Source organism: Symphodus melops (assembly GCF_947650265.1).
Source record: "Symphodus melops genome assembly, chromosome: 4".
Taxonomy (NCBI): domain Eukaryota; kingdom Metazoa; phylum Chordata; class Actinopteri; order Labriformes; family Labridae; genus Symphodus; species Symphodus melops.
In genome coordinates, this window is record NC_136694.1 from 16,919,025 (window position 1) to 16,936,923 (window position 17,899).

General features: G+C 38.4%; 2 protein-coding genes across 4 annotated transcripts; both read left to right on the forward strand.

The window, feature by feature from the left end:
- Positions 1-2,109: 2,109 nt before the first annotated feature.
- On the forward strand, positions 2,110-4,926 carry apof (apolipoprotein F). The gene is made up of 2 exons (XM_079340646.1): positions 2,110-2,330; positions 2,940-4,926. Exon 2 carries the CDS (start codon positions 2,976-2,978, stop codon positions 4,281-4,283), a length of 1,308 nt encoding a protein of 435 aa, XP_079196772.1. The 5' UTR covers positions 2,110-2,330; positions 2,940-2,975; the 3' UTR covers positions 4,284-4,926.
- A 3,257-nt stretch (positions 4,927-8,183) lies between these two features.
- stat2 (signal transducer and activator of transcription 2) lies at positions 8,184-17,497 on the forward strand (the record flags this gene model as incomplete). 3 transcript variants are annotated; one of them, XM_079341050.1, is made up of 24 exons in its annotated part: positions 8,186-8,265; positions 9,277-9,414; positions 9,515-9,659; positions 9,891-9,986; positions 10,234-10,326; positions 10,417-10,495; positions 10,636-10,715; positions 10,813-10,964; positions 11,165-11,323; positions 11,411-11,500; positions 11,834-11,893; positions 12,031-12,051; positions 12,168-12,261; positions 12,484-12,531; positions 12,657-12,740; positions 12,859-12,957; positions 13,092-13,227; positions 13,632-13,684; positions 13,990-14,075; positions 14,189-14,325; positions 14,465-14,653; positions 14,786-14,840; positions 15,009-15,100; positions 16,702-17,497. In XM_079341050.1, the coding sequence occupies 24 exons, from the start codon at positions 8,186-8,188 to the stop codon at positions 16,887-16,889; spliced, it is 2,454 nt and encodes an 817-aa protein (XP_079197176.1). In that variant the 3' UTR covers positions 16,890-17,497. The 3 variants fall into 3 exon arrangements, with proteins under 3 accessions (XP_079197178.1, XP_079197176.1, XP_079197177.1); XM_079341051.1 differs by lacking the exon at positions 8,186-8,265 and adding an exon at positions 8,272-8,543; XM_079341052.1 differs by lacking the exon at positions 15,009-15,100 and having other exon boundaries at positions 8,184-8,265; positions 16,702-16,890.
- Between the last annotated feature and the right edge of the window lie 402 nt (positions 17,498-17,899).

The window sequence follows — 17,899 nt, forward strand, 5'->3', positions numbered from 1 at the left end:
GTAAAGTAACAATGATTTAAAAGTCTAATACAGTAAAATTAAAAACAGCATAATTATGTTTAGGATGTTACGTAGAAAGGCACAGTAGATAATAAAACAACAAAGATTATTTATACTATTCGTGCAACTACTGTAAGAATACAACTTCATTATTCTGTGGGCTACAGACATCTGCCTATACATTATTGTGATATGAAGAATAAGCAATTAGAACTTATTAATTTTATTTGTAAGGGCAATGTCAACATGAATGCTGCTACTGTCAAATTGGAAATCACAACAACTCACAGGTGAGATTTTGAGTAGGAGACAGACATAGCTTGGAGTCTGCTTTAAACTATGTAAACTACACAATAAATGTAAGTTCTTAAACTGCTTCTATGTAACTGCACCTTACCCTTACCAAACTTTAAAACATCTGAGACAATAGAGATGGACTCATTTTGTTTTCTGGGTCAATGTCAATATTGGAATATACGGGCGAATATATATTTTTTTGCAATAATACTGCAAATGTAGTAATTAAAAACACAGATGTAACAAAGGCAGATATTTTACATACTAACATCATCGAATTAACAAATTGTCTTTGAAAATAGGCATCAAAACATTTAGGTTATAAAATGTGTAGTAGGTCCGTTGTTACAGTGAGCTAGGCTTCATTTGACCTCTGAAAAGGTTTTCATATGTTTTACCTTTGAAAAAAGGAAGGACTCTGTAGTTTAGTTATTAGCTCCTGTGTAAACTGCTAGAGTCTGGGTGTGTGGAGAGGAGAGAAGACTGTCGTATGGCTTGTCAATGTTCCTCTCTGCAGCATTATTCCAGTGTCGCTCTGTCAAACAACAAAAAACTACATATTCATAATCAATCATTTTGAATTACTAACAAACGGTTGAGTCACAAATATACAATATATATACATTGAGAGGGAAATGAAAGAGAGCAGACGGACCTGTATGAAGTCCCATTCAGAGTCAGGGGGTTTCTTCAGTAGCGTGGAGACATGTTGACTGCAGGAGACTTCTTCTGTCTTAGATGGAGTGTCTTCTGTCTTCTTGGAAAACCTTTGAACCAAATCAACGAGACACATGAGTTCAGATACAATAGATAACTACACTTTGAGATGAGATGAAAAGTTGAAGAGTTTGTAAAACTCCAACAGTAATCTGGCATAGTTAAAATTGTTTGATTTAAGCATATTTGTATTACTAGTTACTACTAAGTAGATCTCTGAAGGCAACAGGCTAAACTGTTGATCTCAAGCACGTAGCTGACAACATACCTGTCAGTCAACTAGTCCAGCTTTGTACTTGGACGTGGATTGTGGGTCTCATAATCACATTGCTGGTCCTCGCTCTGGCAGGCATGCTCGCCTTTCAGAAGCTGAAAGAGGTTAACTCAAGAGACCTCTTTCTTGGTATACCGAGTTAACAGGAGCTGAACTTTAGTCTCCGGTGTCTGCAGTGCCGTGATCTCTGACAACTAGTTGTGTTGCTGTTTAGATCGGTGCTTCTTTCTTGTGAGAGAAGTGCTCCTTCCTGCACGCAGACTAAAACTCTCTGCTTTACTCTTGTCGTCTAAATCAAGAAGGGGAAAATAATGTCTTTATTTCTGAGATCAGAAATCTCATGGAGGAATGATCACCTGTGTTTGTTTTACTGTCTGCTTCGTCAATCAATACTGCACTGTACCTTGCATCCTGAAAGCAGGAAGAGTTTTTGAAGGCTTACAGACTTTGGTCTCTGACATTTATATGATATGTGGAAGAATTATAAAAAATGGTTTTAGAATAATGAAAAAACTATGGTATAATTGATGCTACAATTACAACGGTAAATGAAACTTGCATTATTAATGCATCCACTTCAGGGGTAAACTTGAATCTCTCAACAAATCCTATGTTACCCGTCTTTACCTTCCACAGCCATGCTTGATATATTTGCTCACTGCACGTAGGGAGAATTCTTTAAAGTATTTGGGTCAAAAACAAAACAACTGAGTGAGAGAGGAAGCAGGGGGTGAGGATTGTAGGTCAGGCAAACAAAACTGATCCAGAACACATGGACTTTCCCCACGCAAATTAGCATTCAAGCACTGATCTCCCCTGTTGAGCAATGAGGCCAAAGAGAAGAGGAAGCTGAAAAACAGATAAGACAGAGGGAGGGCTGTGGGATGTCATGTGTATAGAAGGAGAATCTCATTGGAGGCAAGGGGAGAGAAGAGTGCTATGCATGTTTCAGGGGGTAAAATGACAAAAGAAGCATCCTACAGGCTGAAGCCATCTTGGTCTTACTGCTACAACCAGAACAGCACACCAGAGCGTTATTAAGGTAAGTGCCGATTGCACAGCTTCTTAGGGACCACCATACACAATGAAATGAAGTAGTTGTGTGCAGTGCTATTTCTATTTATAGTCTGTCAGAGCAGAAAACAAGAACAGCATAAATGTTAAGCTCTAGAGTCTTGCACTGTCTCTTTTTTGCACAGCTAAGAAAAAATATTCAAAATTCTCAATTAAAGTTTGTGGTTGGTTTGACCATAGGTTTACTTGTGTTCATTTCCCTGGCACTATCGTGTCCTCTTTTAAACCTTTTAACTGTTATACTATTATTAATAATATCATCGAAGGCAAAACACGCTTTTATCATTTTTCTTCTGTACTTAGAATTTGCACTGATTTAACTTAATGTTTAATTTGCAGCTAGCTTGGATTAAACATATGGTACATTATGCACAAGTTGATACTTATCATACTGAAATAAACTAGCAAATGAAAATTTATAGGATGTTTAATACTTTTTAATGCGTGCAGAAAAGCTTTTAAAACCGGCTCAATGCCCTCCAATTTATCGCTGAGATTTATAGCACCTAAAGCATTAATCGTTAATGTGCACTTATGTCATGGTTGGTTTGTTCCCTTGTTTCTTTGTCTCATATAGTGAGTTTGTACACACAGCTGTAACAAGAGTGATATAATGTCCACCAAAGTGAAGTGGCTGCTTATGATCCAGCTCCTGCTGGTTGACCAGGCTCTGTGCAGGCTCCCTCCTTTTCCAGTGCCAAGAAACACTCTTCTTTCACAAGCTGACTTACAGGAGACAGCCAAACAGGATCATCAGTCTCTCCTGGGATCCCAGCTCCACCATGGCCTCACATCTGCAGAAAAACCTGGTCCTATATCAGAGGTTATGCAAAAAGAGGAGAAAGTTCATTCTGCAAAACTTATATTATCAGTCCTCAGCGAAAAGCTTCAGGGACAGATCCAAGATCATCTGCACATAGAGAGGAACATCAGCTGTATAGAGCTCCTGTCTGCGAGCAGCCTGGATGAGGCCTCATCCTCTATGTTCCCTCAGGAGCTTCTGGGTCTGTCTTTAGTGCCCGTACTGGTGGTGGCAGGCTGCACACAGGAGGCTCAAACCCTGGTGCTCAAGCTGTATGAGTTATTGGGAGTAAAAGATACTGGGGAGCTCCTGATGGAAGTGGAGGATCTGATTGAGAAAAAAATGAGCAAGTCTAAATCTACACCTGCATCGTCATCACAGCCGTCAGAGAGGGATGAAGCAGGACGCCACATAGAGGCTGTGATGTTCAACATCCAGCAGTTGGCCTTGGTAGGAGAAGGAACAATTAAACAGGAGGGGCACTGTGAGGGCTGGACCAGGGTGAATGGAACAACACTGGTGGGAACAGCTGTAGAAGGAGCCACAGGTGATCTAGAGGAGGCTTTGAGCGCCTGCGAGGGACTGGGAGTAATGTGTGCTGGTGTGACTAGCAGCGGACTGCTCAAGCACAGGAAATACCAGGTTTTACTTCGGAAAGGCAGTCGCATCCTGCCCTCTGAATCCTCAGAGTCTGAGAGTTGGATCCGTCAGTGCAGCACAGAGGAGGATGTTTTCACTCCAGCAGGTTCAAGCCGACGGATGAAGCGAAGCCCACAGAGGAGCTGCATTAACAGGAGCGAGGAGCGTGTGTACAATGTGATGGAGTGGATCCCTGGGGTCAGCACCCTCTATAACCTTGGCACAGCTGTCTATTACGCCTCAGTCAACTGCTCTGAAACAGCCAAGGAGAGAGCCATCCTCAGCGCTGTCGACCTTGGCACGGACGCTATCATGGTGGCGACAGGTGGGGCAGCTGGGGTAGCAGGCTATGCCCTGGGTGCAGGGGTGAAGACCGGGGTGAAAGCCGGTGTGAGGTATCTGCTCAATTCCATGAAGCAGGAAGATGATGTGCTGGTGAACCAGTTCAGCTGGGAAGAGGGTATCATCACTATCCAGTAAAAAAGAAGAAACCAAACTATGAAGCTTCAGCAATAATGCATTTTTCTGATATAAAGTAACACGTTTTTTTTATGGAATTATCAATAGTGTTGATCATTTGAATCTTCTTAATACATATATGAATCTGTGGATTATCAAAATCAAGATTTGAAAAGGAGAAACACTTTTTGGTTTTCTAACTTTATCTGACACAATTGGTCATGATACTAACTGCTAATATTTTTTGTCAATTAATGAGATTACCTTTTCATAAAGTGTAATTATGTTTTGTTTGTATGAAAAAATAGATTTATTACCGATGTGTGGTAAACATCTTAAAATATATATGGAAATAAGCAGAATCTTAAAGAAGCCTATGCTTTAAACTGTTTTGTATTTTCTACAGTTTAAACATTTATCATGTTAAGCAGTATGTTTTGATAAAATGGTCTCAGGAATTAAACGCTCAATCCCTAACATTATAATTCTATCCTCCCTCTCTCCACTTTATTATCACCCTAGTTGTTTTTCTCTTCTTAAAACACTATTTCAGCTTAAAGTTACATTCCCACCTCTGGTGCAAGTGCAGGGACTTTATTTGTGTTTGGATCAGTATATCCTAAATGTTAATACATTGTACAATAAATCTGTGTGCATACAGCCATTGTCAGTGTGGTACTTTAGCACACACACCATTACAGGTGCCACCAGGGATTGTGGAACCCACAGTAAAAATAATTAACTTTTCTCCCCTAAATGGTATACCTGCATACATATGATCAAAATGTATCATATGACTGTTTAATGCTAAATCATCACTTTATTAAATATACACAAATGAACTGTCCAGAGGGACAAGGCCTTTAACATTATAGACAGATGGGGGGAGGTGTCTGCATTTCAGCCACGTTTGTCAAAAGTCCATCATAAACAAACAGCTGGTCGCACTAAAATGATCTGTCTGTGCTTTGTCCTGTGAACTCTGCTCCCTGAATAAATAATTACCCAAGAAATAAATCTAAAGTTCAATCCAAGTCTGCAATTCTCAATATCTAATTTGACCAAACAAGTTGGTCAAACGAATTAATCCACAGTTCCCTTAATATTGTTCAGCATATTGCATTAGCTTTGATGGAACTCGAGGAACCAGCTGTGTTTGTTTAATCAGCTGTCCAGAGCACAAGGCTGTTCCCTTGCCCTTTTCATACAATTTTTTTGTTTCTCAAGAAGAGCGAGATGAGTTCATCTAATTACAATAGATTACTTTTCTGTTTGTACTTAAAATTAGACTTGTTTTCTGAAACACATTTTTCATGTGAGCAGAGCTCAAGTTAAGGGAAGTGTATTTATGAACTTATATTCAAAGTAAAACAGTTGAAAAACAGGGCCTTTCAAAACTATACTAAATAGAAAGATTTATTTAATAAAGGCTGCAGTAAATAAAAATGTTTTAAGAGCAGCTTCAATCATGCTAACAGATTGGGAAAGCCTCAAATTAAACCCTGAGTAAACCTCTCAGTGAGGACCTAAAGGGTCTGGATGCCACATAACCAACTATCAGGTCTGATATGTATTTTGGTCCAAGATCATTTCGTGCTTTACATCAAAGTAAGATTTTAAGATTCAACCTTTGACTCATAGCAAGCCAATGCAGAGATGTGAGGATAGATACAAAATGTTCTTCTTGTCCTGGTTGGTGAGGACTCTGGCAGCAGCCTTAGATGGGCTGCAGCTATCTGATATTATAGTCAGATCTGTAAAAACACAGTTACAATAATCTAGCCTGCTAAAAATTAGGACGTGAACAAAGTTTGCAGGTACATCCAAATCCATTGGTTCCTTCAATATACTTCTTAAGTGAGTATAAGGGACTGTTCTCGTGTTATGTCACTAAGATATACCGTGATGTCGTCTGCATAAGTATGGCAATAGATGTTATGATATTCTAAAATCTGAGCAAGTGACATGTACATATTTAGTAAATGTACTGTAAACACTAAAAAAGTGGCCAAACATTCACACCCACCTTATCAGTTTGTCAAGCAATGTTAATGTCAGATGTGTCAAAAGCATCACTGAGCTCAAGTAAAACCAATACTGTGACTTTGGATGGACGTAATTAAAGTAAGTATTTCAAAAAGTGAAGTCTCAGTACTGTGGTATGGTTGAAATCCAGATTGAAAAGCATCAGAACTAAAAACTATGACTACACCGTCAGAATCATTAAACACAACAGACAGGAGAGCAGCAAAGAGTGAAAGAGCAAAAAAAGTACAACTTCCTGTTTGATAACTGTTCCTGTCCCTAATACAATCAACAACTTTCCCTACTGCACACACCTCCATCATAAAAATGTTTGTCTAGTGGAGCTATTTCAATTTCTTTATTATTGTATTCATTTAACCAGTAAAACATAAAATCAAGGCTATTCTTTCTATTCTTCAATAAAATCATGAATTAGGGGTGACAGAGACCTCTTCTTTTAAATAAAGCTAAGTCAGACTTCCCAATTTAGCCTTCTTGTAAGTGCTATTTTCAGTAATACATTTACTTAATACGGTCTTGAATATAGTTTGAAAAAAGCATCCTAGGATGAAGTTTAGTTGTCAATCTGTACGATTCTGAAGTCATATGATCAGGAGACAGGAGGTGAAGTCTATTGTTGTAAAAAAAAAAAAAAGCTACTGCAGTAAAACAAATACTATATGTGGAACCCAAATTAAAAATAATAAACACATTGTTGGCATTAATCAGATCAAAGATTGAGTATGGGAGTATGGCACAGTATATGGATCTGCATGCAGTACTTGCAAAGTTAGAAATGATTCAGCCCCAGGCTCTTCGGATATAAATGGGGCTGCTAAGTCATCCCCATATGTGCTCTTCAGGTTGAGGTAGGAGAGATGCCATTCTGCTTATGGGAGAAAAAGCTGTCAACAAATTATTAGCAGAACCTACGAGGGCATAAAGACAGTCACCCAACAAAAACACTTTTAAAGGTGTGCTGGGAAAGAGATAGTAAACGAAGTCCAACTTTGTGCGATAGAAAGGTGAGAGAGCTAAAATCCAGCAGATGGCAGTATAATGCAACTTCTTGGACGCGATAGCTGGCATTCAAATCCCAAAAGAAAAAAAAAGGGTATTTTACAGAGATTATATTTATGGTTCAGAGCAATGCCCTTGGCAGACTGGCTGTGTGTGTGATATAGTTGACTAAATAACTACATTGTAGGGAGTAAGTGATGAGTGTGTGATTTCAGTCCTTTTCAAAGACCTACAACTCATTTCAATTTGTAAATAGAACATTTAATTATGTATACAAAAAAGTAATAGGCGATTATAACAAGAAATCACAAATAAAGTAGCTGACAGAACTTGGGTTGTCAACAAGTTTTTAGTAGGCAAAATTAGTAATATTCTTGCAGAAAAAAATGGAAGAAGTGTAAATAAAGGGACAAAATGGTAGCACTACAATCGTTAAAATGTTAATATCAAAACGCAATCAGCGTGTAGGCCCATGAATATGAAATGTCGTTGCAGGTAACCTAATGGAACATATAATGTTATGTTACAGAAGTGCAATGTTTGTTACCTGCTCTTTGACTGAAATTATACGAGTCATCTAATTGCCTCAGATCATCATCTCATCATCTCATCCTACTGTTTTCTTCAGTTAGGCATGATTCATACTAACCGAGCGTATAATTTGCATTGTGTTCAACAACAGGGTAGCCTGTTTCGTTGTATGGAAATATTTAATAAATGCGTCACATGGCAAGAAGTTACGTCACTTTCACAACATCGTTTCTCGGGAAATGTTCATACACTGCCTTAAGTTTCTATTTTGCTGCTGACCACGCCCCGTGGAAGATCGACGTGCAGACGTACCAACAGCGCGTGCTGCTCCGTGTCCTCTTTGACCAATGAGCTGTGGGCTCATGGGTCTTGATGAAACTGCATTACCCTTGTTGGACATTTCGGCTCTTGTCTGCCATAGTAAAAGGTGGGTATGAGAGTCAAAATGGGGCCTATGGTTGGCATGAGATGTACATCTTGGGAGGGATAAGTAGATATCCAATGAAACGGAGTAAGATTAGAAAAGGACGAAGGGGGAAGTATCATAGCCTGCACAAGTTGTTTATTGTTTAAACGTCTAGCAATTACAGCTCGTTTGTAAAACGATACTCAGTAAGGTCCGCTTGTTATGCACCTTTTTTTTAGGTCCAAGTTTGCTTATGTGAAGTCATTTTGATTGATTGTTCACTGACAGCGTGAAGCTAGGTGAGTAAATGTGTTATTATGCCATAGTAAATATTAAGGTTATTACTGTGCTGTTGATCGATGCTTCTTCCAGGGCCTTGTTGTCACAAACAAACTGATGTAAACAACGTTTGTAGCCTTTAATTTGCCTTATTTAACTGTCTTAAATCACGTTCATTAGTTGCATATACAGGCCATCTGCTCTATTAAAGTTTGCACTTTGGTCTGTTGATTCATCGATTAAAACACACCTTTGAGTTGGCCATTCACACAACTTGACTTGACTTTTTAAAAAAAAAATCAATTTATTGTAGTTTTTTTTAAAAAGTGTTATTTGTTATGCTTTTATTGCTATATTACTCTATATTGTTTTTATGTGTTGTGTTGGTCAACTTAGTTTTTTTGTGCTATTTAAATTAACTGACTTGCCTTGATAACAGACTTATTTATGTATCACTTTATTTGCCATGGATAATAGATGACAGCCTTGTTACATCTAATTGAAGTGCAACTAATGCAAAGTATTGGACTTCTAGTCATGGCTAATTTGCATTCCTTGTCCCTGGTTAGACTTTTAAGAAATAACTCACATGAAACAACACCACTTCTGTAAACTCTTCACAGTTGGCCTGTGTTAATGACACTGTCTTCTAATACAGATCTAAAACTAGATTTTATTAGGTAAGCAGTGAGCATATGTGTCATGTTTGGTACGCGTGGATTAAGTGTAGTTTTGTGTTTTTGTCCTTGACAGCATCAGAATGGCTCAATGGGAAAGACTCAGGCAGTTGCCTGCCGTGTACACACAGCAGTTACATGAGCTCTATGACAGGGATGCTTTGCCTATGGATGTCCGACACTACCTGTCGGCCTGGATAGAGAAGCAAGACTGGTAAGGCAGCTCTACTTCTTTTACCCCAAGACACAGTCACGTTACTGTTAATTGCCATGTTTGTAAAATAGTCTGTTTTTGGTTGTGTTTTTATTTTCAGGAAAAGAGCAGCGAGGGACCATGACTGGGCTGCGGTACTTTTCCAAGTCCTGCTGGAGCATCTGGATATCCAACACAGCCGTTTTGTTCAGGAGGAGTCCTTCTTAATGCAGCACAATATTAGGCGCTATAAGCAGAACTTCCAGGTTTGTATGAGCAGCATTTGTAGAGAAAAAAGAATTGAGTGATATCTTAGTTTATGATACAGGATATACAAATATGTACGCTGGGAAGATTTTGAGTTTCCACCATCTTACTATTTATACTGTCAGGTAGTAAAGTAGACTAACTTAGAATGAGTTAATTTATGTTCCCATTATCCTGCCTGGTAATCAGCTTTAGCTCTAAATATCTATCTCTGCTCTCTTCCATGACAGAGGTACCTGGATGAGCCAGGTGTCCTGGCAAACACAATTCTTTGGTTCCTGGAAAAAGAAAAAGAAATCCTGGATAGTGCTGATCTGTCTGAGCAGGTAAGGCAACGTTAAGATACTAGACTATAATACATGTGTCATACCTAATGCAAATGTATTGTCAAATGTATGTAATGTATTGTCAAAGAACAAGGCACTTTATACCTGAATTGTTCAGCGAACATCACAAATAACTAAATATACATCCTTTTTTTCTCCCTTTAACTTAAAACTCTGTGTCATATGTGCACTCACCTAATTCATATATTTAACTATTTTAAGCCATCCAACCTTTGCTTTGTTTCAGGTCCAGTTTTTGCGTGTAGAGCAGGAAAGCATGGAGATAAGCAGCCAGCAGGACCTTGAACGTAAAATGGCTGGTCTCAGGAACGACATGCAGGTAGAGTTTCTGTTGTCATTTTGTTCAGCTTTTGTAAGTCAAACCTATTACAGTCCTTTGGTTATTTCATTCTTCTCTTTCCGGATACAGTGCATGGAACATACAATGCTCTGTTTGGAGGAGCAGCAGGATGAGTTTGATTTCAAGTATCAGACCTACCAGATGGAAGGTAACATGTTAAAAATACTCTGGTCTTATTTGTACACTCTGATCATGTTCTGAGAATGGAGGGTAAAGGAATTTGAATCTTGTTTGTTGGTTTTTTTTTTCCATGCAAACTTTGATCCCATGGTTGAAACGTTCATGCAGCTGTCGTAGATGAGGCTGTGAAGAAAGAACGAATTCAAAGTTTTCAGACTCTTATCAACAAACTGAATGAATGTAGAAAGGTACATCGTTATTAATATTCTTAAATTCTTAATGATTTGATCTCATTAGTTTTTATTTCCATTGTTCACATTTTTGTCTCATACGTCTCCTTCTCAGAGCACACTGTGTGATCTAAATAAACTCCTGGATAGGAGTGAGGATCTTATTTTCATACTGTTGACCAAGGAGCTGACAGAGTGGCAGAGGAGGCAGCAGAAAGCTTGCATTGGTGCTCCAGACAGCGTTTGTCTCAACCAGCTAGAGACGTGGTATATTAATCTGCACATCTGCTTCTGATCGGTTTTCATATTATGGGAGTCATATCAATAATCCATCTGTGCATGAGTTACTTAGCTGCTTTCATTGCTTTAGTTTGATTAAATCAATTTGTTTGGGCGCGAGCCCATTCCAACCACTGCGACCTCTCTGACAGTCACCATACTGTGGCTCTTGTCTTCTCGTATTGTAGGTTCACCTGTGCGGCGGGGTGTCTGTTCCAGGTACGCGAGTTTCTCAATAAGCTCGATGAGCTCGAGGGAAAACTGTCCTATGACAGGGACCCTGTCAAGGCTCAAAAACCAGCACTGCGAAGGAGAAATGACAAGCTTCTTCAGGACTTGCTGAAAAGGTGGACATTTTAGGAAACATTTTCCCACACTCTCCTAAGATTTCACTGTAAGCTTTCCTGACATTATTGTTCCACTTTTTCTTAAAGTTCCTTTGTGGTTGAGACTCAGCCATCAATGCCTCAGGGGAAAGGACCCTTGGTGCTCCGCACAAACGTCCAATTCTCTGTCAAGACCAGGTCAGTGCACCAGTTCAGACAATCACTTCAGTTCTGGTATTTATCTGAATATATTTTACACGTTTGTTTCATTAGCTTAGTGCATGTATTTTTCTTATTTCCATGCATTCTTACCTATGAATTAATATTAGAATCTGTGGCTGTAATTCTGTTAAGTGTATGTGATACCTAATGATATAAAGTTTTATCTGAACATAGAGGAGGACAATAGTAATTGAATGTTATTCTCCTTTTTCTTTCTTTACTTCCGCACTGTAGCCTTCATAAGTTCATGTTTCACACCCTTTTTATATTGAAGTCGTCATATTTTTCACCCAACTGATTATTTTTCAGACTGCTGGTAAAGTTCCCTGAGCTGAACCACTCTATGAAAGTGAACGTGTCTATGGACAGGTGAGGTTACTTTCACTTCACACTAAGTGAAACCACAGCCACTGTTCCACTTCAAACAGTAGAGGACAATGTTTTGATGCCTCCCCTGTGATCACTGAGGCTTCTTACTCCCTTTTTTTTCTCTTTCTCTTGATTAGAGAGGCTACTCAGATCAAAGGGTGAGTTTACTGAATATACCAGTTTAATTTAACTTAAGCTTCCAAATCATGTGATATGTCCTGATGATTTCACACTTAAAGTGTATTTTATTTTACTGATCCTTATATGCCCGTAGATATCGGCGGTTTAATGTTCTGGGAACCAAAACCAAGGCGTTGAACATGGCAGAGAGCCAGGCTGGCGGAATGGTGGCCGATTTCAGACATCTTGTGAGTGATCATTATTTTAAAAGAGACATTTTTAAATACATGAGGGAACTCAGCCATAAAGCCTCTTTAAAGTTTAATCATTCCAATAGTAAATCCTGTCACAGACTATCTGGTGATTATGCCAAGAACCTTAATAAAGAAAGAGTGAAATGAAAAAAAATATCAGTCTTTAACTTCAGGAGTTCATATTTGTTGTTTGGTTAACTTGTGTTGACTCTGTAGACTCTGAAGGAGCAGAAGTCTGGAGGCGGTGGCAAAGGAGTCAGTGATGTGAGTTGACTCTGGAAACCCGAAACAAATCATCTGAGCTGCTAGTCAAACTTTGTTTTTTAATGATTCAAATAGATGCAAACAACCAAAAAAGTGATGTTTGTGTGTGTGTTTGGTGTTGACAGATTTCTCTCAGTGTCACAGAGGAGCTGCACATCATCTGCTTTGACACTGTGTTTGAGTATAAGGGCTTTTCAGTTGAACTACAGGTAGATTTTCCGGCTTTCTTCATAACAAAAATAACCAAAAATTTAGTGTTGTGCTTGTTTTCTTTAGCATAGAAATGTGACTTACATTAAAGTTGCCTTCTCCTGGTACCAAACACAGGGCGCATCTCTTCCCGTGGTCATTATCTCCAACTCCAGCCAACAGCAGAGCGCTTGGGCGTCCGTCCTCTGGTTCAACATGCTCAGTCCAAAAACCAAGGTAAGAAATCCCCACATGACTACATACTATATTGCACTTAGCAGGTGGAGATTAATTTAGATGTTTTAATGTATATATTTTCTATCCTCGTATTAGCTGTATATGTAGATGTTAATGTGTGTCTGTCTCTCCAGGATGTCATGTTCTTTGCCAACACTCCTGCAGCCCCTTGGCCACAGTTTGGAGAGATGTTGAGTTGGCAGTTTCTCTCTGCCACTAAACGAGGCCTGAATGATGCTCAGTTGGAGATGATTGCACACAGACTCTTTGGTAATGCTTCTTTAGCTTCTTGACTTTGCTAAACTTTTGGATTTTTGTCTATAAATGGAACTAAATTCACTGATCTGTTAGTTCAACATGTATTTACATTTACCGTAGGTAACACCATTGTCTGACTTTCTTGTACTGAAATGCATCTTGTCCGTTTCATCTGATTGTTTTATCATAAAGACACAACAACTAATGTCACAACGACACTTTGAATCACAAGAAACATAGTGACTGAACTTTTCTTGAGCTTTCCCTCTAATCAAACCGAGCATACCCTCAGAGGCATTCACACATGCTCCTTGTGCGCTGCGGTTCTTCGAGCCCATTCAAACTGGATCCGTTTTGATATAGATTGTCAGCGTTTAAGGTTTGCATAATGGATCACATATTTTTTATGCCAACAGGAAAGCAGGTGAACTATGACAACTGCAATGTTGCGTGGTCAAAATTCAGCAAGGTGAGGCAATGCTTTTCAGCATGGCTCAAGAGATTAACCTTATCCCTAAAAATCAGTTCAACATTTCTTAACTTTGGCTTGACAGCTTTTGGTGCAGAGGGAAATTAGGTTGATATACTTATTATTTGATAGACATCTTTAATACTGAAAAGGATCTAATATAGTGAACCTCACTTCATTTTTAATTTTCAATATTTTTCTTGCATTGCAGCCTCTTAGAGCCACTTACATGCTTCCCTTCCTTTTGTGTATATTGTTCATAAAGACACTCTATTGATGACCTTTTCAACCCCTTTTTGTAACAGGAAAACACACCCGACACTTTCTGGGTGTGGTTCGATGGCATCCTGGTGATGGTGAAAACCTACCTTGAAGACCTGTGGAGGGATGGGTATGTTTTCTCAACAATATTCTGATCTTGTTTCAGTGCAGTGCGCTTCAGCTCCTGCTTTTCTACTCGGGAGTAACACGTGTTTTAAATGAGACTGTTTTTCTGTACCGTAGCCTCATCATGGGTTTTGTGAGTAAAGGCAAAGAGAAGTCCCTCCTTAAGAAAAAAAAGAAAGGCACATTCTTGTTGCGCTTCAGTGAAAGTGTCATTGGAGGAATCACATTCTCTTGGGTGGAGACCACCATGACTGGTGAGATTCTTTGAAATTTCATAATGCTTCAAAAAATATTTGTAAATTGTTGAGACGTTAGGCTGAAACACAAAAAGCTTGCTGTTGTACAGTTTAACTCACTTGTTTTTAATCAAAGCTCGTCATCTGTCTGTTCTAGGTGAGCCTGATGTTAAGACAGTCCAGCCCTTTACCAAAGTGGACCTGTCACAGATCCCATTCCAAGAAATCATCAGGAATTTCCAAATATTTGAAACAGACAATGTCCCAGAAAGTCCTCTGCTTTACCTTTATCCCGACACGCCTAAAGACGAGGCTTTCGCAAAATACTATTCTGAGATGAGTGGAGGTAGGGTACTCTTATTTTTATTTATGTATTTATTTGAAACTCTGGAGAAAGATAAAACGTTGCTTATGTGAAGTACTATACTATATTGTCTTTTTGTGACAAGATAGTGACAATAAAATGAATGTCTTTCAGATAACAATCCGTACATAAAGTACATCAAAACCAAGCTGGTGTTTGTTTCAAAGGAGTAAGTGTTTTAATTTTTTCCTTGTATTTCGTCTTTGTATTTTTCTAAATGTGCTATTCATACAGAGACGTCACCGTGAACGACAAATCACCCTAAGAAGCAGGGTATCCAAGGCCTTTAATGTTATTAGCAACTGGTTGTAATGACAATTTGTTATTGGTCATGTAGGAATGCACTGGAGGCCAGGTCACCTATGCAATCTGACATGGCACAGGGTGAAGGCCTGGAGCCAATGAATGGCCTGTTTGGGGAGGCAGTGGGTGAGTCCTGGCTCTCCTTGCTGTCCCATCGAGCTGAACACCTTAATCAAACAAATCGCTCTCCATTTGCCGCAGAGTTCTGTGTTACCCTTCATGATTTTTCCTTGTGGTGTCAGAAATCAATAGTGGTGGTTATGTTAAGATGTCAGGCTGCAGCTTTAAAATTCTTTCATCTTCTCGGGCTGTTGGCTACATCTACGCAACTGAAACGCTTGACGTGTGGGGAAGTGATTAGATTGAGCAAAACTGTTACTAACACATAAGTTACATTTCAAAGCTTTCTGATTCTATCTGCTATACTTGAACACTTTGCTTTGTGAGTGTATTTAAATCAGTTAAAGACACTAGGTATAAAACAGTAAAATGTTATCGTTACCACTCAATGTTTAATGAAAATGAAATTAAATCCGATATTTTATAAATTAGAATATAATTCATCTTACATCATTATGGAAGATATTCTATAAATATTGTATCTTTGAAGGTTTGGTTATAAGATCATTTCCTTTTACACTGATTCTATTCCTGTCAAAACAAAAGATGGATATTTTTTATACCCTAAAAAATGCATCAGAACGTTTTAATTTATTTTACATTTCAGGAAAACTCAACTAGATCCGCTGCCTGACAGTCCTTCTGTCATTTCTGTTAAAGCTAAAATTGAGAAATTGTTTGAAATTTTTAACAACTATAATTGAATGAAAAATGTATGTCTTAGGGTGTATTCACACCTACCCTGTCTAGTTCACTTGAAACAAACTAAAACCCTGGTACAGACCTTATGGGTAGGTGTGAATACAAACCATCGAACTCGGGTGCTCACCAAACAGCCGAACTGAGACCCAGCTGAACAGGTGGTCTTGGTTGGCTTCCAAATGAGTCCTGATGTGGCCTGTTTGAGATGAGAAAGCCCTCAGTCCCACCCAGTTCTAAAAATCATATGCCTTTTTGAGCATATGATGAAAAGTGCAATTTGAAAACGAACCGTACCAAACTAAAAAAGAAACATTGTATTTGGTCTGGAACAAAGAAAGCAAACTAATGGACTTTACTGGTGTGAATACACCCTTAGGTTTTTAGTTTGTTGCAGACTTAAGTGATAATATCAATAGCACAGTCATTTCTGTCCAATAGATTTAAGGTCACAACATACAGCAGCTTAGCCACGCCCTGAGTCAGTCCAAAGCTGTTAACCTGTAGGATGAGCAATTCAAACAGTCCATCAGTCGAAGATTGGTCATTTTTAGGTTCATTTTTATATGATGAATTCATGAAAGTACAACTTGTTAGTTTTTAAGTTGAAGAGGTCTGCAAAGATCTTTTTAAAGTGTATGAGTGGCGTTGACAAAGAAAGAAAATATACCTGAATCATGTTTGAGTAAAAAAAAATGGAAGCTGATAAAAAAAGCTGCATGCAAATCTCTGTCTCACAGTCAAGCTCAACTTCCTCAGCTCAGTTCCTCATACTTCAAGTTGCATGACAAACCTATTTTTGTCATGCTCATATACTCAGTAAAACTGTACCACAACTATACAACACAGCCATGACAGCAGAAACAGTATTTATTTTTTCATTTATTTGTCCCTTTCTCTCCTCTTAGATCCAAGCGGGGATCATCATCCACTGGATTCACCCCTGATTTATCAGCCTGATCCCATGCTGTCTGGTCCTGTTGCAACCCAAGTAGAAGATTTTCTGCGGTATTTTGACTGTGACATCTTGCAAGATGAGCATGAGTTACCACTTCAAGGATTTAACTGCCTCCCAACACAATCGATTTTTCAATGAGCCTTTTTCTTTCCTTTTTTTTTGTACATTGGTCAAACCACTATCTTGTATCTGTCATGTATGACCAGCTGTACTTTAGCTACTTGCATTTCATCAATATCACAAATTGTGGCACCATAGCAAACTATAGTCAACTTCCAGCTTAGCTTTGAACACTGTTGGAGTCCGATTTACTTGACAGCCACTGAATGTGCACTTTGAACTTAATAGAAATAGGCTATTTTAATGTCTTTTGATCAACTCATTGGGACCATTTGATGAATACAGAAAAGAGACATTATAAAATTCACTGGACTCCTATACACTTAATTCGTGTTCAAGGCACCTTAACCTACCCCTTTATTAGTATCGATAGATGCAATTTATTTTCAGGGCTTTGGTTTCGTGATTAGACATGAATTTCTGTACTGAAAAGGAGCTTTTATGTTGTATTTTAGAGAGTATTGGTTCCCCATCATTTGTCAAACGTGTTAATGTCAGAGTCCTTTAATAGTTGTGTTTCTGCTGAAAAACTTGTGAATAACTACTTAAAACATTTATTTTATGGTAACCTGCTCCTATACAAAAAAGACACGTGTTTTTCTCAATAAAGTTGATACAGCTTTGCATATTTGTCAATATCTGAATGTGGTTCATGATTTATGAAAGATTTTTTATTTAGATCTTAGAAGCTTCATTAAAAGGCTGATAGTTCTTTGGAGATTTAAGGCTGTCCACATTTTTACAACAATAGACTTTTTTGTTGTGTCATTTCATTTGGATGAATTCCTCTACCGACAGCTGGCAGCAGTGGACAACTCGATAATTTACACAAAGAGTTTCTGGAGTCGAAAGAAGAGCTTTTGAAGGTTGGTGAATATTTAACTAATATTCACCAAGTGGCCAAAAAACAAAACTTTAATTTTGCGTTGTAACTTTAGTTTAAACTTTATGATGACTATTCTGTACAGTGACCTGTACGAAGGTCAAGTCTCTCAATAAAAATAATATAAAATATATATTTCACCTGC